The following is a 22017-nucleotide window of genomic DNA, read 5'->3' on the forward strand; positions in this document are numbered from 1 at the left end:
CATTGATAATAGTAATATTGATTATTTTTTTCCTCTCTCTCTCTCCTCCCCCCCCCCCCCCCCCCCCAAGTTATTGGTTCCACCACAGCGAAGCAATAGCGCCATGAGGGGAAAAAATTAAAAAATCAATAATTCCTTGGTAGTTAGCAACACATTTTCTGTAAGTCTTTGAGCAGGATGTGCTGTGATAGGCTTATAATAAATATAGAACTGTGGCAGATTTTCATAAAATTAGATATCAGTTCTCCATTTTCCATCTTGAGTTTGTACTAGTCTCAAAAAGATCAATTGCTTCTCCTGATCTATAAATTCTATACTGAAAAATATTATAGCATGCCCTAATAGCTTGAGCAAACATCAGAAAGCTACCTTTGACTCCTGGCGGTTTGGTTTGATGTTGCTAGGCTCTCTGTAGCCTATATACTAGAAATAATTTCTGCTCTATTACTACTCTACCCAAAAGTAGCCCTTTGCCGTGCTGATGGAGCTCCAGTTTAGCAGTCTTTGTGCAGAGCAGTGCTAACTTCATGCCAGGTGTGCTCTAAAACTGTGCAGAGCTGTCTCTTTGGCTTTTAAATCTGCCTCTGACCCGTTTCAGGCGATTTTGGTGAAAAGGGGGAAAAAAAAAAACCTGAATGAAAATAGGAAGCAAAGGAATCGTACAAACAAAGGTTAAGAGGAAAACCCTAATTCCAGGAAGTTCTCCTTCAAAGAGGAGCAGATGGGGGACCCATCTGGCCAGGCAGACATGTGCCAGGCTGTGCACACTGAGAACGAGTCCATGCTCCAAGATCCACCTCCAGCCATGAGCAGTCTTGATACTAGGCTGGTTAACCCAGTAATTAATTAGGAGGGATGGGTTTCGGGAGGGAGGCTTGGAAGAAGAATTAGGAAGGGAAGGCGGTGGACACGCCGGCTGCAACGCGCTTGGGACAATCTCCATACGTGGTGATTTGTGCCGTGGGGGGAAGCGTCGGTCCTTTCGTCTTTTTACTCGTGTGCCTCTCGTGGGAGATTCAGGTAGAAAAAGTAGTTGCGACAGGAAACGTCTGAAAATGGATAGCTCTTATTTTGCACAGAGAAAACTTCTAATCCGCAAAACTGCAAATAAAGTCACTACATCTGAAGATTAAAACTTGTGTTCTTGCCAGGTTTTGCCCTCATCTGTCAAATGACTAGGCTAAAGTAAACTTGAAATAGATTTTCATTTATTTTTCATCTTCACTGTAATCCAAAGACTGCCCTGTTAAAAGCCTTTCGTAAATCATTTGGTCAGTTTTTCTCAACAAAACAGTCCTTAAGTAATGCCGTATATCAGCCTCTTTTTTGACATTTCCGTTTTTTCATCTTGACATCTTCTCTTAAAAATAATACAGTGTTTGTCCTATTATCTTTTCTTCAGACTGTGAGGAGGGGGGAAGAAAGCATCAACTCTCTCCTCATCATAGCAATTGGAGTATGCGAATCAAAGATGCACACATTAGTCTGTGGTTTTCGCTCCAAGTTTTTCTTTCAGTCGTGCTGCCCGGTGATAAGAAAACAGGTGTGGCAAGAAACTGGGATTGCTCCATCAAAACTGGCTGCTAGAAATCATGTTGCCTTTTCTGAGGTGCGCGTTCTCTATCAAATTCCTTCCCAAGTGCAACGGGGATTTAACTCTAATCTGACTGACATGAAAAAGTGCCTCTGCTACTATCCACCACATCATTTGTGTTTTGGCCTTTATGGGCCAAGAAAAGTCCAAGAGATGATTCCATAGATGAAACAAGTGAAAAAATACATTTTACCACTAAAGCAGATAAACTCATTTTTCTTGCTAGTACTGTGAGTAAAAGCTAGCTTGTTGGTAGAGGTGCATGCAGTTATTCTTTAATTAGAGTAGCAGAAGCTTTTTCTTAGTTGCCCATGCTTTCCTGTGATACAGTGTGGTCTTCTGTACAAATGCACTTTAATACTCTAATATAATTGACTATTAGAGAGGAATTAGGTGGTTTGGCAGAAGTAAAAATTCAGTGCTAAAGCAATATGTGCCTCTATGCAGAGAGACGTAAAGCCAGCACGGATGGGTATGGCAGGGCGCTGTGCTGGCATGTCCATACGTTGCTGGCGCTGAGTGAACGTACAATTGTAGTTGCTGAGGCGTTCTTCAGCACCACATTAAATACAATGTCAGCGCAAGTCATGCGTCAACTAGTATTCTGCAGAACCATGTATTCGGTTGCTGTGGACTAATACAATGCTTTTATCTTCAGTGAACACTGTCAATCAGCACAGCTGATGATCTAGCCCCAATATACGTACAGGCGAACCTGACAAATCCTGTACAATTACACTGAACCTCAACTTTCTTTTTCCCTTGTTTCATCTATATGGCAGGTAGCTTATTCTCTGCAGTGTAGTACTAGTCTTACATCTGTTTGAGTCTGCCGTGCTTCATTTTGTGATCCCAAGGGCTGGTTTAAGAGTTCAACTCTACTAGAGGCACTCAAATTCCTGAAACTCAAATTCTTGAACCCTGTGGTAGCCAGGAATCAACCTCATCATATTTCCCTGCAATTTGCCTGTGCAGCTATGTTAGGATTTTATTTAAGTTTCATTTCAGGACCTCATGGTGGTGCATTTGCTTGTAGCTAACTTTGTATTCTAAACCATTTCTCCTCCCGGTGCTGTTGTAGGGAACTAAGAGGGATGTGCCTTGGATACACAAAAACTTGCGGGCTCCCTTACTCTGTGTGAGAGTTTACCAAAGCTGACATCCTGAAGAGGGAAAAAACCCTCCCTGTTGCAACAAGCTGGTGGAAATATTTGGTAGGCTTGTGAAAGCAGGCATGCAGAAGCGCGTTCTCCCAGAGGACAAGCGTGCGGTGGATTAATGCTAGTGGGCATTAATCATTAAAGGAAGGAGGAGGGTGTCTGTGGTGAGAAGATCCACCTGCAGGGATGTGCGAGGGAGGTAGGGCCTTTCTCCTGAGCTCGGTTTCAGTCTCTTGGTGGCTGGTCAGGTTCAGACCCATCGGTCGGTGGGGAGTTTTCTTTCTATTGCCACCAAATGCCTGGCGGTGACTGTGCCCACCTTGCCCTGTGCCTGGGGACCTTTTACCCTTGCATGAGTGCTCTGGTCCCTGAAGGAAGGTGCACCCTTCCCTCGCTGCCCTGGCTGCTCTTTTTAAAGAATTGATGTGCAAAATTAGATAACATCTGTGCTAGAGAGAAAAAAGCTTGAGGACAAAGAAGCCAGGGCCGCTTGGAAGATGAGCTACAAGAGTAGTTATACTGAATGCTGCTTATCAAGGCAAATCTGGCAGAGTCCAGAACGGGTAATCTGATAAATCATTAAGAATCCCTTCTAATGTAGTCATTATCACTGAACCAACCAAACAGCTGCAAACAAAGGCAGAAAAACTTCTGCCAAACTTAGGTGGATCGAGGAACAGGACCAGATCCTTTTACACTGAAGGAGGACACCTGACTTGTCTTTGTGCAGTTGGATTTTTTTTTTTTAATGTACAACCAATTAGAAATAAATGCAGTAATGGCTTCTATGGGTGAGGAGCTTCAGTGCACAGAAGAAAGCATCTCATGAAGTTTTCATATCTAAACAGACAGGAAGGGAGGAAGTGTGGGTTCCCAAAAAAGGTTTCACACAACGCCTTTTCTCTGTCAGTAAAGTGAAATATAACTGCCATGCTAAAAGGTTTTGCAGCAGCAATTTGCTTTGAATTGCAAGCATAAGATAAATGTGCTATACAGGTCTCGATTCCTCAGCTGTGAAGGTGGTAAAAAGGAGAATGTTCTCTGGTCCAGAACAAAAAGATATTTAGAAAGATCTTGTTTCAAAGTTCCCAAAACATCTTGACACAAGTGGAGATACTCTGCGTTTCCCGTCTTGTTTGCGTAACGTACTGCCCACTCACTTTCCAGCCGTACAAGTACCACTTTCTTGACCACCAAATTTTCTGATGCCATTAGGACTGCTGTCATGTATCTCAACTCTTATAAAACAGTTCGATGTTGCTAGTCTTTTTCCTTCCGTGAGGAACCGTATTTCTTCCAGGTCACTACTTCCACCCCCCCCAAGGATGTCTTTCCTTAATAGGATCTCACCACACGTTGTGTAGATAAATGTTTTTGCAATATAGCATCATCAGAGTCAAGGGGAATATAGCCTTCGACCTCAATGGAGGAAGTCTCAGCCCATAAAATAGGAACTATGTCACTGATATACCAACCTGGAAATAACATATGATTCAGAGTTGAGAATCGGAATCCAGAGAAAACGCTTCTCATTTAAAAAGTAATAAAAAGTTGACATACATAGAAAAATTTGAAACGCTGCGTGAGAAGGAATTATTTTTTAAGAGTACTTCTGGTTTATATTATCCAGAGCATCTCAATGGAATAGCTTTGTATTAATAATATCTCATCTATTATGTATATTGCAATATGCCTAACACAATTGCTGAAGTAATTAGGTGCTGCTAATTCTTCTCTTTCTTTTTCCTCCTTTTTCTGAGGAGGTAAAGAGATTAGAAGAGTAGTTTAGAGCAAAGTATACATTACACTACAGACTTCCCACAGATTAGCAGCATCAGCCATTATGTTTCTCATTTTTCTATTTCTACCTAAAAATCTATTCTCTTGATCTCTTCTTCTAACCTGTCTCCATTTTAATGCCCACTGACTGCACTGTATCATACCATCGTTGCATTATTTACTTTTCATTATTTAATATTTCACTAGAATTCCATTCTTCAATTTACTTTAATATAGTCCTCTTCTAAAGGTGCAGAATAAGGAAGATAGGGAATGAAGTAGCTGAATATTGAATTTTCAGTCTAAAAGTTCTGAATTAATCTGGATTAGAGAGTCCTGACTTATCCTGTCTATAATACACTGACCAAGTTTTGAGATGCCTTTTTTCTGGCAGATATTGCATAAAGCTTGATCATTAATAATTATTTTAAGCCTTTTGTGTTTGAAAAGTCACTGGGAAAAATGCAAAGGATTTGGAATTAAATCTGTGAGGCTTCAGCTGTTGTAGATTTTCTTTCCCACTGTGCCTCCATAAGAGATTCCCTCTGTTAAGTCATCACTAAAGCAATCGTGTACTACTTAACAGAGGTGCTATTTTCTACTTCATGTGTCTCCCTATGAATTGTGCAAGAGGCATTAGAGGGCCCTGCCTTCCACTGAACACATAAAAAGGCATAGCAGAAAAAGCTTTACAGATTTATTACATTCTCTATGCATTGCCTTTCTGGGAGGGAGGGAGAGAATTGGCAGCAGGTCATGCTGCGGAGCAGAATCTGCAAGGACACAGGAAAATCTTTGCTAACCCCCAAAGATTTTGGATAGCTCCGTACAGCAGTCCTCATTATCATGAACATATTTTTCAGGCATTACTTAGTGGTAACGTTAAAGAAACGTGCCACCATGCCTGATTCCTCTTCCTCCCCTCGGCCCTTACGTCCACAATTTCCAGATCGAGGGAAGGAGGGCAGGGAGCGGAGCCCAGGGATGCTCTGGGAGGACGCAGGTCACAAACGTCCTTCCAGATGGCACTTCCCAATGCACCTCCCACCACCAGCCGTGGGCTTCTGACGGCACGATGGCAATCCCATTGGGAAGAGGTGTGACTTTTCACCTATGCTGGGCAGCCTTGTTCGCCTGCTGAGGAGCTTATTTCCAGGGGAGTCCTACGGCACCAGCAGCCATGCTACAGCTGGGCAGGGGGTGATCAGAAGTAGGCAGAAACGAAACACGATGCTCTTCGTCACTTGCTGCCGGGTGGGTGACGTTAACCTCGACCACATTTTCTAGTGCTTGATCCACGTACAGGATCTCCACGAACAGCAGTCTATGCTTAGGCAACCGGCTCGAGCCACGTGCCTGTCATTCTTCAAACCTTGTGTGCCATGAGGACCATAGCAGCTGAGAAAGTGCAAGTGCAGCGGCAAAAAACATATTTCTAATAGAAAGGTTCTGTGTTTATATTCCCATGTGCAAACAGCAAGTCACGTGGCGTCATTGCAGATTTATTTTGGCTTGCTTGGGGGAAAAAAGCAAAATAACCAAAGAAACTGTAGGGGGATATAGAGTGTCATTGAGAAAGTTGTGTATATCATGTCTTGAAGGATCCTCCATCTTCAATTGTCATGGAGTTCAGCATTGCACTCTCCAATTTCAAACAAAATTGAATCTTAACAGTTGCTGGGTTGTGTACGTGATGCGCTGTGGTTGTTTTTCCACATGCGCCTGCAGCTTTATGGATTTCTCTGTTGGGCCTGGCCCTCTGAAGAGCAAGCGTAATTGGGGGACTGCTCTGCTGAAATGCTATGCTCTGCTTCAAGATTGTTTTCATTTGAGGCAAAAATTCAACCACTGACATTATTAGGCTGAGCAACATAAGGCCTAAGTACTAATCTGAGGTTTCTTAGTCAGTTCTTGACTTCTCAGACCTTCACTGTTTTGCCATCTGCTATAATTGAAAATTGCCTTCTGCAACCAAAGGGAAAATCTAATTTCTCAGCAAGCCATATGGGGTTATTAAGATCATTAAACCCTGGTATGCCATAATGCCTGGGCCAAAAGGACCACAGGGCATGTAAATAATGTGTGATTCATTTCATAGCTTCAGACTGCAAGTTAGGAATTATTTTGATGGCTATCTTATGATGAAAATGGTGGTCAAGTAGGTGACTGCAGATGTTGCTCGGTCAGGTCAATCCGTGGCACGTTTGATCAGAGCTGTGACGGATGGGAAGTGGTTTTAATAGGGTTTGATCGCAAAGGGTAAATCTTTTGTATCCGCCTGACGAATGATCAGAACCCAGCCGGTGTCCTCAATTGTGCCAGTGATGCTAAAGACAGCCTTAAATTTTGATGTTAAGAAACCAGAGAATACAATTTCCACTTTTCAGGAGGACCCAGACGTGGCTTCTCATACAGGATCTAAAGCTGATGATATAAATTGTCCTCCCTTTCCTTTATTAAGAATGGGAAAGCGATTCCCCTGAAGATGCCTGTTCTTGAAGACTTTAAAACTGAACTACTGGAATTTTTCTCTGTTTCTTTAGTTGTGATACTTCCTAAGATTTCTTTCTAGCAAACCCCACTTCTATATATTTGATACAACTATGTGTGAGAATATTAAAGCTGATTTTTGGTTAATAAGGCTTCAGAAATGAATGCAGGAGCTGTGAAATTTACATGAAATTAAAGAAAGAATAGTTCAGTAAATGCAAATAAATGCAGAAATGAATATTTTAATTTGGATTCATGATTAAAGCCAAAGGATTACCAGCAAACCATTACAATGTGGTGATGACATAAAAACTCAATGGGAATAAAAATTTCATATGCACTAGTTAACGGATGGCAGTAAGCTATTTTTAGTAGGAGAGCTCAGAGTAATTTATTTTCTCTTTTCAAAAAATATAGCTATTGATTGTATTTCAAGTTTTGTCTATGTATTAATTATGTCTCAGAATATTTTTTACTGGTATACTATTGTATCAGTTCCTGCATTTCACAATGTGACAACTATGGTCAGTAGATTTATTCCCATTCTGCAAGTTATTAGAAGAATTATATTGAAAATAGGCATTACTGACTGCCACTTTTCTTTGTGCTATGTAACTAAAGGAGTTAAGAATAAATTGTTATAATAACATATTAGAAAAAAAAGTGAAGGATTTTTTCCCTCCTTCAGGTTTTCCAGTGATCTCAATCTGACTGCATTTATTTTCTCTGTAGGTCATGGGTTTCTTAGGTCATGGTTTCCGTTTTAAGACAATTGAAACCAAAGCTTGTCTGAATATGCTTTAGGTTCTGTAGCACCGGGGTCAATACATCTTCCTATTTTGAAATCAAGACAGTTTAAAGGAGGTAAAGAAAAGTATTTCCTGTTCTAGTTATATTGATACTGTCCAAATAGCTTCCTTATTTTAGTGTTCTTGGAAATCAAAGTTAGAATAAGAGAGCTATCATTACCATTTTTCCAAAAGTTTGGAGTCCAGTCAAGCTTTCTATATATATGTGTGTATAATTTTTTTTTTCCTTTCAAATATGGTTTTTGAGAAGCCATGAAAATATGTGGTTGGTTTTTAGTTTGCATGCGGAGTGCATTCTGGGATTTTTCTTGTTGGGTTGTTTGGTTTTTTGTGTGTGTTTGTTTAGGTTTTTGTTTTTGTTTTTTTTTTTTTTTTTTTTTCGGGAATCTCATAGTCTTCCCCACTTCCTATGCTTTGGCTCACCTAACAGAATACTCCACCTGAAAGGAATACAGGTTGTATCCGTGCTAGATGTGCCCTGGGAGTGCACATAATGTTCTCTAACCACTTGTGGGCGCTCAGGCTGTCAACCCACAATAGTGCTTGGAACTAGTCTGGAGGGTGCACCCCCCCCAGTGTGTATAGGCTCCAGGTAGGCATAGCTTTACAGACAAAAAATGCTTGGGAAAGGTGTGGGGATGAGTAGGGACAGCAGGTAAAGACCTTGCCATTAAGTTGGGATTCTCAGGCTTCCCATGACTTTGCATGTAGCTAAATGAACCTTCTGCCATGACGGCATTACATTTCTATACCAACACGTTATTCTTCACCACTGTCTCCTGTGCATCATGCATAAGCATGTGTCTCCTCTTTTGTCGTAACTACTCTTTTGTAGTTGCATTCATTTGAGATGCTTGTATGAAAAATCCTCACCCTGTGCTAATTGCAGTGTCCATCTTAATATCTCTCATACAAGGGAAAATATGGATGGAGACCTCAGTAATGAAGTGTTGCTGGCAGGACGTGCATGTGCTTAACAGAAACTATCGTTATGCCCGAGTGCTAATTAAAGGCAGCACAAACCCAGCAAAATCCTCACTCGTCTGAAACTAATGGGAATTTCATCTTCACCATGTGCAAGTTTTGTTTCTGGCCTCTTTATGCGTTGCTGGTGGTGCTGGTCTTTGCTGTGGATCACAAGTAAGCCCATGAGGAATTATGTAATGAAAATAATTTGAAGCCATCCCTGACCTAATCTGGCTTGAAAAAGATCAAGAGCTCTCATAATATCATTACTGTCATATAAGGCTGAGCATGTTTGTATTTGTCTAGCTTCAATTTTAAGGGTGCCCTGAACTATGTACGTGACTCACCTGCATTATCTTTACCTACTGCATTATCAAAGCAGTAAATGTATACATGCTTATGGTGGCTTAATGTCTCAAATTTTGAGAATTAGTCCAATCTAAATGTCAGTGCCATGTGTAAGTTGTGTTTTATTGATTCCTCTTATTATTAGACTGATTCTTCCTGCACAGGATTTATTCATAGTCTTTGTTTAATTTTTGATTTCAGTCTTAGCAGTGTATCTAATCAATATTTATTTTTACCTGTGTGAATGATTCAGAGCATCATCAAGCTTCCTTAGTTTTAAGTAGCAGGTTACAAGCTTTGTCTCAATAAAACTGGCAATACTGGAAATATCTTCTGGAGATGACTCAAGGGTATCATCTGTAGCAGCACCTTTACTGAAAAGCTGTACAAGAAACAAAAACGTTATTTACTAATGTTATAATACACCTTTTGTTAGCTAGAAATGCTTTTTGTAACTGATAAATGGAGAAAACTGACTTCTAAGTAAAATATACCCTGACTTTAGTTAAAGTTAGCACTACAAAAATCAGTACAAATACATGTGAACGTAGTGTAAAATGCAGTGTCATCTTCCCAGAAGGGATAGTCAAGAGAGCAGATAATAAGCTAAAAACTAAAAAGCACTGTTAGGAAAGCAACTATATTTTTCCCCATTTTCAAAAAGAAAGGCTCAACTTCAGGCTCCCCAAATCCATAGCTGTCTTGAGATTGAAGTCAGAGGAGGAGTCTCAGACAGCTATTTACTTATTGCAGTAAGCCGGTGGTGAACTCTGCCTTAGGCTCTGCTGCCCTTGTCCTGCGGGTAGGACAGCGGAGAGTGATACAAGGCAAGGAAACCAGAAACTCTGCCCCTCATTTAAGGGGAGGACTTGTCCTTCCAGAGAACTGCTGTAGAAAGTGAAAAGGATGAGATCAACCATCTTTCCCATCTTCTTGCGCCATATAGAATTCAGCAGAGAGAAACATATTTTCTGTTTAAAAAAAAAACACTCTTCCTGATAGATAAATTGGCTGCTGTTCATCACAGCCAGTGACTTTCTCATTAAATAATGTTCTGTTTAATAATGTGCATTGTTAGAATTAGATAACCCACAAGTCCTTAAAGTTTCAGAGAGTCCTCAGCACTGGCAGAGCGGCAATACTGGGCAGGACCACCATCGGTCCTCAAAGATTTCTTTTTTAATCTACAGGCAACCTGATGTTGTAATGCCAAAGAGTAGTAGAAATTAGCTTTTAGTTCTTAAGAAAATTGAACTGTAAGCAAATAGATTAAGTTTAAGAGCCTTGCCTTTAAGGACAATAACCATATAGTGCTACTAATGAAAATGCAATTGAATGTCCTTTGCTTGGATAAACATCCCTAACAGGATTGTTTAGTATGCAATGATTTCATCTGACTAAGTGACTTCACTGCAAATCAGCTTTAAAAGTAGATTTCTAAGAAAGATTAACAAATTAATATTTATCTAGGTTGTGTGCTTAAACTCTTGGGTCACACGGAGACCAGTGCCCAGGAGCCTGCAGCCTAACGTGGACGAGCGCAGCCTCTGCTTTCCGTGGGGTATAACCAAGGGACTCTCATTGAGTCCAGTTCTGCCAGTCACCAAAGCTTTAAAATGGGAGGAGAATCTGGCCTGTTTGTCTAGTCCTCATCGCTAATGGGTTTAGTTATAATAATTAGTTTCTTGTGTCTAGATAGTTAAATCTTTAACTATCTAGTCAGTTAATCTTTAGGAGGCGCAATGTCAATTTAGCGGTTTGAGATCTCTTTAGATTAAATGTGTCAAGACAAAAAAAGCTCTTCTATATAAGCATCTTTCTTCCTGCATGAGATCCTTACAAGCAAGAAGGATTATAGACCCACATCCACACTTAGCACCTACAAAGCCAACCCTATCTTTGAGATTTTTGTGTGTTTGTTAGAGATCAGCTCAATTCTTTACAGGCAACAAGGGTCATTCAAGGAAGTGTCCCCCTAGTTCAGGTGTGATAAATATTTTTTCTTTCACATCCTTTCTCTGCTGAGCAAAGTTACACAGTGTATATAATAACTCCATACATTTAAGATTTTCTATCATCTTGTTATCAGTAGAAGTTATAAATCAGAGAATTCATCACTTTTAACTTTGCTCGTGGTACCATATATATCTGCTGAAGTGTCTCTATGGATAAGACATGCTATATGTAGCTAAAAGACCCAGAGAATTATGTTCACATCAGTGAACATAAAAGTATCATCAAGTTTTTCTGTAATAACACTTTTCAGCTGAATTGGCCATGCTGTGACCTCTGTTAAATTTATGGGAATGAGAGACTTGAGGCTACTCTCTGGACTTTCAAGTTCTTGAGTGATTGTGAGAAGAAAAGAATCATTTAGGGATCCTTTCAGTATAAAGTGCTGCAATTCAGAGTTTCCTCGAGTCTTACTGCTGATATGAAGAGTTATGTTTAGACCCGTGTAACCCTTCAGTTATCTTTGACAAAAACCAAGACATGAGTCTCCGTAAACCGTATCTGAACAGATAAGGATTCAGAAAATATCTTTAAATACAGTGAAGATTGGGTTCTGCCAGGTCTTCTCTAAGACATCTCAGAGTAAGAGTTCAAAGAAACAAATAACTCGATCTTTAATCTCACAAAATCAGAGTAATATTTTAAAGGGATGTGCCTGTGTTTGGGACTATCTAGGTTGTATACTTTTTAGGTCCCAAACTCTCTCCTGATTTTTTGTGTAGCATTTCTGCAGTGGATCAACGTGTTTTGAGATAAACCCCTCCACACTAGTTCCATGCAAACAACAGCAACGCACGCACCAAAAGTAAGATTCAACTTAATTTTACAGAAATGTCTCCTTCTGTACTAAGCAGAATAGTTTATGAATATACAAAATAGCCCTCGTGTCTGGTATTAGTGAGATGCACAATTAAATTTATCCACTGGCATAAGGGACTTCTTTGGAAACAATATAGACACCACTGGGAAAGGTTTCTGTTGGGTGAACCATCTCAGTGCAGCCCGAAAAGCACATCGTTTCCCAAATTCTGACGGAGATGATACCTTTTGTGTGTGATTCTTCACCCTTTATGGTATTTTGCTGGCCTTTCTGGTAGAAGGACGTGGCTGTGCAGCAGGAGGAGGACTGTTTCCTTGCGTTGTGCTGTCTGCCACTGAATATTGAGTCTGACTGTGTGATTTTGGGGGGTGAGGGAAAGACAGTGCCAGAAAGCACCTGAGAAAGCTCATTTGGGGAAGTTTCTAGGGGAGGAGTTAGGCAGGAAGGAGACACTGAGCTGGGATTTTGCAGCACAGGTGGGGATGTGGAGAAGAGTTGTAGAAAGACTCACATCTGAGTTTCAAAGGGGAAGAGAAAAAGGAAAATTTCCTAGGGATCCAAAGGAGCCTCTGTAGCTACAGATTGTTGTAACTTTGGGAAATCCTGCTGGACTAAGAGCGAGGGGAGAAGAAAGGCTGTGCCATGCACAGACATAATGAGCAGGGAGGAGATTTGTTTGCAATTTTCTTGTTTCACCTAGCAGAAGCAAGTGTTCTCTATCTCCTGCAGTCTGGTAACACTACCTCCGAAGACCAAAAGGGCCGTTGGTGTTGGTGGAATGCTTCCAGTAAAAGGCAAAAGCAGCTCCATCTCGCTCCTCTGAATACCTTAAGGTCTTGCCCCAAGGACATTCAAATACAGATTTGGGCCTGGAGAGGCCGTTACATTTTGTACCATTGAGGGTTTCTTTTTCCAGAGCTATGTTACAGAATTTTATTTTAATTCCAAACTGGGAAGTTTGGGAGTACATCTTACTTAGGACTTTGGTGAGCTTTTAGTCTGCAGAAATCTTGCCAATATTTTAAAGGTTATAGAGGCTATGAAATTGAAGCAAACAACTTAAACTTTTGAAGCTTTACAGCCAATCTGGGGTTAAAAACCTGCAATGTACCATTTTATGTCCTTTACCATAGCTAGCAAATCTAACAGTATTTTTTACTTTCAGACTTAGTCTACCTGAGAGTACTCCTGTCAGTAGATAGGAATATTTTTCCAGAAATAATGTTTAATTAAAAAAAATCCTGCCAAAGGGTATATTTTCATAGGGGCCCTTGTTAAAACTGGAGACCATCGCACAGGTTTTGTGTATATGCATCCTTTAGAAGACAGCAGAGTTATCCCATTCAAAGAGTTATCAAGTAAGGAATGAAATGTAAGAAACGAAAGTGTTACCTGCATTTTTTGTATTAGTAGTGAACTGACACTAATGATGCTATACTTTCACTGATAAAGGAGGTTTCTCTTGCAACGTGCAGGACCCTATAAATATATTGCTGAAACCACAGTCGTATAAATGCTTGTGATAAAGTACTTTGTCAAAGGTCACAGAACAAGTCTGTGACACTGTGAACTTAGCATAGATCTTGTTGTGGTATTAAGGCTTTAATTTTGGCAGTAGCAAGCAAGGAAATTTTGAGTAAAGGCCTCCCAGGCGTTAGCAAATAAGAAAGAGAGGAAAAGATCCCCTCAAACCCACCATGGCTTTGGTAAAAGACTGGTGGAAAAGCTGATCATTCAGGTAGCCTCTTAGTTGACATATTTGTAACTTGGAAGAATAAAATTAGAGCTCTGGTGACCTGTATGTTGGTGCATTGGAACTGCTTTCACTGAAAACAAGGTGAAAGGTTCAGGTGTAAGAAACTGGCAATGGTAAAAGTTTACTAATCACTACTATGGGTTTGGTGTATGTTAAATTCGGGAATATGGTTTGCCTTAAAGAAGATGCCCAATAGATATCCACCTATGTGTGTGGATATAGATACATATTTGGTAGCAAATTTAGCTGGGGAAAACAAGAAAGTTTGGTCAAATGGTGTGTGGCAATGAGATTCTTTGGCAAATTCCATGAGATTGCTTGTGCTTTCCTCTGCCAGACTGAAAGGGTTAAGAGTAAGTTTGAATACAGCAATAACCTGCTAGCCTTGCTGGAGCTGATTGCTTTGCTTTTGCTTTTTTTTTTTTTTTTTTTTTTTCTTATTAGCAGAGGAATGTTTAATCATGCCTCTCCGTTTTAAAGATAACTTCATGGTTTTCCCTGGAGTGACTTTTAGAGTGGTTAATCAGAGGGACAAACCTGAAAAGGCAAGAAATATTTAATTAGTGCCTTTTCTTCTGACTAGCCAACAGTCCTAACCAGACACCTTCATTTCAGAGCCATCCAAGTAATCAGCCTGGTAATGTCACTGCAATGCACATCAGGCACCTGGCAAGTTGAACACTAACTGCATCCCAGAAAATGTCTGCTAAGGAAGGCTACTTCTGAAAATAACTTTCAAAACCTGATAGCAAACCTCACACAGGACTGAAAACAAACTGCTTTTTGTATATTGCACTGTAATCCAGTCCTTACAACTATTAGGCACTATGAAAAATACTGCAGGAAACCAGCATAACAAAGAACCAGTTAATGGTGGTTTTGTCTCAGTAGAGAGAGAGAAAAAAAAACCCCACCAGTATAGAGAATAAAAAGAGAGAGGATTTTCTCTCAATGACATGATTTCATGCAGCATAACTTTCTAGCTTCTATTCAAAGTCATACTGACATCTTGGTATGCAATTTCAGTCAGCAGAGCAGGAATTGTATATAAAACTCCTGTCTTTATTGTTAATGAGATTTGTGTAAATAACTTGCTAGAAAACATATTGAAAATATATAATTCACTACTAAATATGAATGCAGATGTCAGGTTAGAAGAACTAAATTTACTAGGCTTCCTGCAATGTGCTCTGCAAGGGATAATTCAAATAATACGTACATATGATATTTTTGGCGTATTAGCTGCTCTATGCAGAGTTAGCACTGGATTCTGTAATAGTAATGTGTGTGCAGGGCACATTTGCTATCTTGGGCTTGTTATTGGTTACACAGTACCTACTGAGAGGCAAATATACCTCAGCTATGCTAAGTTATGAGAAATGGTCCCTATTTCTATTCAGAAGATCACTGTTTGCCAGAAAAGCACAGATCTGGTGAGTATTGACTTTGCCAGATGAACTTAGCAGGCTGCTTGCCCTCGCCGTGGGGTCTGGTGGGGTGGGATTCAGCCTGCTCTCCCCACAGTTCCACGGGGTTTATCTTAAACCCTGCCTACGTCTAGGCTTAAATCCCTTCTTCAGCTAGAACCAACCTTTCTGCAGGAACCAGCGGTACATGGAAAGGATTTGGTGACCAGGTGGGCCAGAACGTTAGAGAAGTTCAAACCTAAATTTTATGTTCCCCAAAGGCTGACATGGAGCTAGGGTTTGCACCTCTGTCACTGTTTTGGCCTTTTTTGGAGACAAGAGCTCTCGGCAAAAATAAGATTTCAGGTGCCCACCAAATTCAGAGGATATAGCATTTTAGTTTGTGCTCATTTCTAGGTGGATGCTGCTTTATAAAAATAAACTTGACGTGAATCTTTCCCTCCCACAGAAACTAACGATGTTCCCTGCAGCAGTCCTAAGCCAAAGTCATTCCTGTTTATTGGTCCAACTTCAGATAAAGGCTTTACCTCCCCCCAGTGCAAACTTAAGGGTCTTTCTCATATTGCAAATAATTTGCTTCAGAAGCATTAGATCGGGAACAAAGGTTTTAGGAAAATATCATCCGTTTGACTTCAGCTTAATCTGTGTGCTGCGCTATAAATCTGTGCCTCTCATTACCAATCCCTGTTTTATGGAGTGTTCCCGTTATCAGTACTGCCAGGGTGAGAGGAGTAGTCACAGAAGCAAAAAGAAAAAAAACCAACCCCAAAGCTCTCTAATGAAACATATATTGTGGAATCGATATACTACAATAGTTTCCAAGGAACTTTATATTCTGTACAACATAGGGATTTATAGATTGCTTTTGTAATACAAAATTTGTCAGCCCTCCACTGTGAGTCCATCTAAGATCAAACCAAACTGAGGATGGTGTAAATATTCCATGTGAAAACCAAACAATCAGACAAAAGTCAGGACTGATACCAGTACCTCCTCTTGACAGGCTTGTAGTTCGAGATGCCTATTGGACTTTGAAGCAGGAGCATCAGACTGTTGATAGTGTTCACAGGAGGAGCTGGCCAAAATGACTGTTTTTTTTGGAGGCAACTGTCAGCTGGTGTGATGTGACTATATTGTAGCAAGATTGAGAGCTGTCATGATTGCTTGGAAAAAGCAATATAATTTCAGGCCAACTAATTTAATCCCTTTGATGCCAAGAGATTTGCTACTGCTAAGTCCAAACACAGAGATATCTCACCAGCACTTTTATTAAGGCAAACTATGGGAAAGGTTCACTCCATTTTGACGGACAGGATTATTAGGGAAAAGCAATAATTTGCTGAAGCCTTATTTTCATGCCATTTCTGGATATGACATTAAAGCTAGCTGCAAGGCCAGCTCTCCCCTCTCTCCCCACCTTAGGATGCTGTGGATTTAGTAAACTCCACCAAGAATCCTCTCAACGCTATTGTCAGCATTAGAAACACAACACATATCCATGCCTCAGGAATAAACAGAAATAAAGCTCTTCCCTAAAGTAACCTAACCAGAATTCATTCCCCCCTACTTTTTATTGTTTGGTTCACCTCTGTAAAGCTTTTCAGCATTTATATTCATTTTACACTGTCAAAAGCTGAACAGGAGTAAGATAACAAATGGTTCTGGTAGCAGCTGTCACCACCTACTGTCTGTGTATGCCTGTGTGAATCTCTAAATGGAAATAAAGTACTTTAATAACACATTTTCTCTAAACTGTCCTCATGGATAAAGTTACTCTCAAATCAGTCCATGAACACTTTCCAATTCGGTGCCCGCTTCAGCCTGTATCTCTCTCTCCTCTGCGGAGTCTATGTAGGTATGCAGCAGTATGATTTAAAGACATTTCAGAGAGAAAATACTTTAACAGCACAATTTCTGTGACCGCCACTTGCCTGTATTACCTGCCTTTGGTGCTTGAACCTTCTCCTAACTTGCCTAATTTTCTCACAATAAATTAAACCGATTGTCCATCGCATTGTTGCGCTGGCTCTAGCCAGGAAGCGCCCAGAGCCACAAATTAAACACGAATTGCTCTGCCCTCCCTGTTCCTGTACGATCCCTTCCAGGAGCAGATGGCAGCTGGGAGGATAAATACCTCCAATTTCTTAGGGCCCTGAACACAAAGGAAACTCCACTTTGAGATGGGCTCTAAGGCACTGCTTTATTTTGAGAGAGGTGAGGGAGCATCGCACCCGTGCCTCTATCTGTCACTGGGTACCACGGTGCCTATTGTGCATACGGGGAGCTGTGGGGTTCAGGCACCTAAAGATTTTTAGCAGCCCAGCTTTCAGAGAAGCCCTTTATGGATCCAGCCAGCAGTGAGATGCCCTGAGCCATGCACCATGTTGACAGTTGAGCAGAAGTCTGAGCCCATGTCTTTCAAGATGGGCTAGTGCCTTCTCCAAGGCTGTCCCAAGTATTTTTATTTTTTTTTAACTCATTTTCTCTCTTTTTTTTCTTTTTCTTTTTTTTTTTTTCCCCCCTTTGTGTTACCTACTGAGGAATCTACTACATGAACCCTGCCTCTATTTTTCAGTGACTGTAAAACATGTGGTTTGCTTGTGTTTAGGTCAATGAGGCTTTTGATTGTAAGTGACAAGTGGTAGGTGATTATTTTTAATCAAATATACTGCTTAACATTTACAAAGTATGGAGAAAATATTTGGTGCTTTTGAGCACCTGTCACCTCCAGGTAAATAATTTAATAGCATGTGAGGAAGCCAATTAGAGTTAATTAGAAATTGACTGATCTGCTTTGGCACCAAAATGATTGGAAAATATGGCCTGTCCTTTCTGGAATAGGGATTTTGCTCTTGTACATAGACGAGTGAGAAAATATATTGTTTTATGGTCAACACATAGTATTCCTTTGAGGAAAAAAGTACTTTATAAGCCAGATATGTAACAGCAGTTCAGGCAAGAAGAACAGGGGCACGAATCCTTATAGACAAATAGCTGTGCAGTTCCTCAGCTTTATTTCATGGTGATGGCCATGCTGGAAATGTCTAGAAGATTAATAGATTCAAATTCAGTGATCAAAAGATGGGAGCGTGTCCAAATGGATCATTATAACAGATTCCCACTCTATCCCACAAACCAGATTTGAACCATCTGTAAGCTTCACATTCCTGGTCTAAAAATCTTCTGCAGCCGTAAAAGACTGTAAGTATCAGTAGGAAAAAAAAAAAAAAAAAAAAAAATCAATTTCTTGGCTTTGCAGCCTAAAAATATAGCAATGGGACTACAGGGAGAGGAAAAACTGCTGATTATCAGGGCTTTTTTTTTTTTTTTTAAGCAAGTTAAATGAGTAGGCTGTATTTAGGAAACTCCTTTGTTATTAGAGGTTAAAAGAATATTTCTAGAGCGTAAAGTCAGCATCTCATGCTCCGGCTTTGGGGGATCAGTGACTGTCATCTTTGATGTTCTCTGTCCAAGACCTAGTGTACTCCCAGGAAGTTTCTAGAGGAGCTGTGCTGGTGATAAGGATAGATAAATTATGAGTCTGATTTTTAGCTCCAGAAAGTTGGTGCTAAAAAATAAATCTTTAGCCTTTCACATGCTCTCCCTTGAGGACTTCCACGGTGTTAAACTGTGTCTAGTCCTTGCACAGCTCTTGTTGGTGAGAGGGGATAGGGAAAACTCTATCAAGTCCCGTTTTTCTAGCCCTTTCATTCTGGTGGATGACCAGGAATTCCGGTCTCCATGCTCCAGAAAGCAAGGGATTACACATTGTTATACATCGATGGCTTCTTGGACCTCTACACCCACCTGCAGTAGGAGACAATGTTGGTTGGGGGAGGCAGGGTGGGCAGAAACGTGGCTGTGCCGCAGTCTCTCTGCAGCAGCTAGCACCGACCCCATGGTCACAAGAGAGAGCACATCCAAAGATCCTAATCCTACAGTGCTCCACCACTGGACAGACTACTTAAGATGAACCTCTTTTCATGTAGGTATTTATATAGGAAATACTAATTTTTGGCTTCTCATATAGCGAAAATGATGGGAGGCTTGGTCAAACCATGCTGCCTAACCCTATATTGGTACTTAATTATGTCCACGAGGCACCGGTACCACAGCCGCTGTCAAAATATTAGCTTTTTGCAGATATTGTTGCCTGGAAGAGGGAGCGTGGTCTTGACAAAGCCTTCTCCGCAAGCAGTGAATCACAAGGCAATGAGCCACAGGAAAGGTTAATCTAAAAACTCAAGGTGTGCAAAAAAGATGGCACTAATGTTTATCTCCCTGCCATAGGAACGGTGCCCATAATAGCCATCTGTGGAAAATGGAGATATTCCAGCTCGTGGAAGGCACCACAACAGCACTCTGGTGAATTAATCACATGCTGTTTGAGGCCTTCACCTCACACACGGGATGCATTTCATGTCTCTGAGATATTCTACGCCGAAAGCTGTGTGCTGAGATACTGTGGACTTCTTTCTGTGCACAGCAGTTGTGAACCTTTCTCATTTATTTTTTAATCGCAGGGGAGGATTATTTTCAGAACAACAGGGTCTGAAATTTAAATGTGTGCAGGTTTTAAATAGGCTGATGTTTCGGAAGTCTTTTATGCTCTCTGATATTAGGAGATTAGTTTGAGACAAGATCTTTCAATCCTCATAAAGGTTTAATGTTATTTTGTAGCTAAGCTGTTAATAATTGGCTAGAGATTTTATAGATATACGAATATGGTTTCCACTGAGGTTTTAAGCTAAAGAGTGATTTCGCATACCCTTCATATCCCAGCCCAGATGTTCAAGTCCTATTTCCCTACATTCCAACAGATGGATGCCAAAAATTTAGGGAAATTTACAGTGTTTCTCAATGTAGTATATATAATATACTGTATTACTGAGCTAGGAGGTAGAAGAGCGAACACTATTGCCCCAATTTCTTCAGCTATTTTGCTCACTAGCAACAGAAAGTACTTAATTCTTAAGCTCTAATGGTGAGAGTTCTCCAAGGGAGCATTATTTTTTCCTCTCCCAGGCCAACTGTAATGCAGTTGACTAACGCTAAGTCCCTCCTGATTAATTTAATGGTAGCTAAATAGTGCAGAAATAGCGAGAAGCCACCGATTCTTCTCCTGATAATACTGCCTTCCCGATGTCTGCGGTAATCAGCAGCATGCTGTCCAACATATAAAAGTCTCTAGATTAAACAAGCATTTCAGTTTTCCTTTCTGACTAATAATTTTCCCTTTTTCTCCCCAAATCCAATAATTTCAGTGCTAGACTTTCAGAACTGCCTCTTATTTGCATATCTGAAAAACAACATGATCTAAAGAATGATAATTTGACGTGAATATATAGATGGATCTAGAAAAGACATTTTGGCTTAAAGAAGAGCCAAGAAATGGATGATATTTGCAATATGTAAGGTAACTTTAGTGATACGATTCAAATTTAACGCTACGCACACGCTTTTCTGCATCAGGGTGTCTAACTTGAAACGTTGTAATGTCAGACTAAAGCATTAATTTCCTTAAACCTGAAAAATGTCTGTAAACATTTTGCACCAGAAACTCCGACTTTGAATTTCTGTGACCTTTGAGCTTATTGCATATCGTGGGTCTCTTCACCCACATGAAATGCAGAGGAATTTTTTTGTTCATTTCTTCAAGAAGCGATGGGCAAAACAACCACAGTTCCAGTCTCAGCAGCTTAAGTTTTCTGGTTTTCTCTGCACCATCTCCAATTTGTCTATATCCGAACAAATAGACAAATTGGAGATGATGCAAGGAAAAGCAACAAAAACAACACAGAGGTTTAGAAAATGAGACCTGGGAGGAAATACTAAGAGGGCTGAATTTATTTCATTTAGAGAAAACTGAAAAGAGAGATGCTAAGAGGTTGCAAGTACAGAGACAGTAGGGTGGTTAATTGCTCTTCATGTCAAATAAGGATAGAAAAAAAAGTTATGGGCTATTTTGCAGCATGGAAGATCTGGAAAAACTTTCTATCAGCTTGCTGATATAGATGAGAAGTCCCTCTTGCTGGAGATTTTTAGAAACAGAGTACAAAAGTGTCTTTCAGGGGTATTCTGGTTTTTGCTTCTGAGGAGAGCTGGATTAAGAGGCTGCTGAGAAGCCCCAGCCCTACAATTCTGAGATTTTTCCAGTCACTCCGTCCACAATCCCAGGAAGGGATTCTTTAATCTCTATTTATTCTTTCACCAGGATGTCTATTAGCTAGCCTTTCCATCTCATCTTAGGAACAGAAAAGTACTCCTTTCCTCTCAAGTGACAAGTGTTTTTGTCCCCATCACAGCTCATCTCTGAATGTATGGGGGGGAAAAAAGCCTAAAAAGGATGGCACTCTAATTTCACTCACTCACTGCTATAATATTTATTGTTTTAAAATAAAACACCTTCAGTATTGTAGAAAAAAACAGGAGTAGGCTATTTGCTTGTCAGCTGCAAACCTCTAATGTTTTACAAATGCTTTTGAATGAAGTTGGGCAGTACAGTGCTGAAACAAGTCCAGTTGGACCCTTTTTCAGGATGTCAAGTGTATAGCTGAAGTGATTGGGGTCAGAGTGGAGATACAATGTTAGAGAGTCCAGAGAGTCCAGCTTGCAAGTCCTCTATTCTAATCACCAACCATATTCCTGTAAAGAATAAAGTGTCTCTTTTCCTGGTTTTTTATTTATTTATTTATTTTTATTTTTTTATTTTATTTGCAACACAGACACTAGCCTTTAAAATCCTTACAGCTACTAAGAGTGGGTTTTTGTGTCATGTATCATGGAAAAAGTCAAGCCCTCATCTGCACAGTAAATGTTAGCAGCTGGGTTAATTGTGAGGATATAGGGTGTCTT

General features: G+C 40.3%; 1 protein-coding gene across 1 annotated transcript in view; it reads right to left on the reverse strand.

Annotated features, from left to right (window-relative positions):
* The window catches only part of SPATA16 (spermatogenesis associated 16), a 97416-nt gene that overhangs the window by 56487 nt on the left and 18912 nt on the right, over window positions 1–22017 (reverse strand). The window contains exon 3 of the mRNA XM_075033198.1: window positions 9383–9528. Within this exon, the coding sequence (XP_074889299.1) occupies window positions 9383–9528 (146 nt within the window). The remainder of the gene's footprint in view (window positions 1–9382; window positions 9529–22017) is intronic.

This window comes from Buteo buteo, chromosome 7 (assembly GCF_964188355.1).
Source record: "Buteo buteo chromosome 7, bButBut1.hap1.1, whole genome shotgun sequence".
Lineage (NCBI taxonomy): Eukaryota > Metazoa > Chordata > Aves > Accipitriformes > Accipitridae > Buteo > Buteo buteo.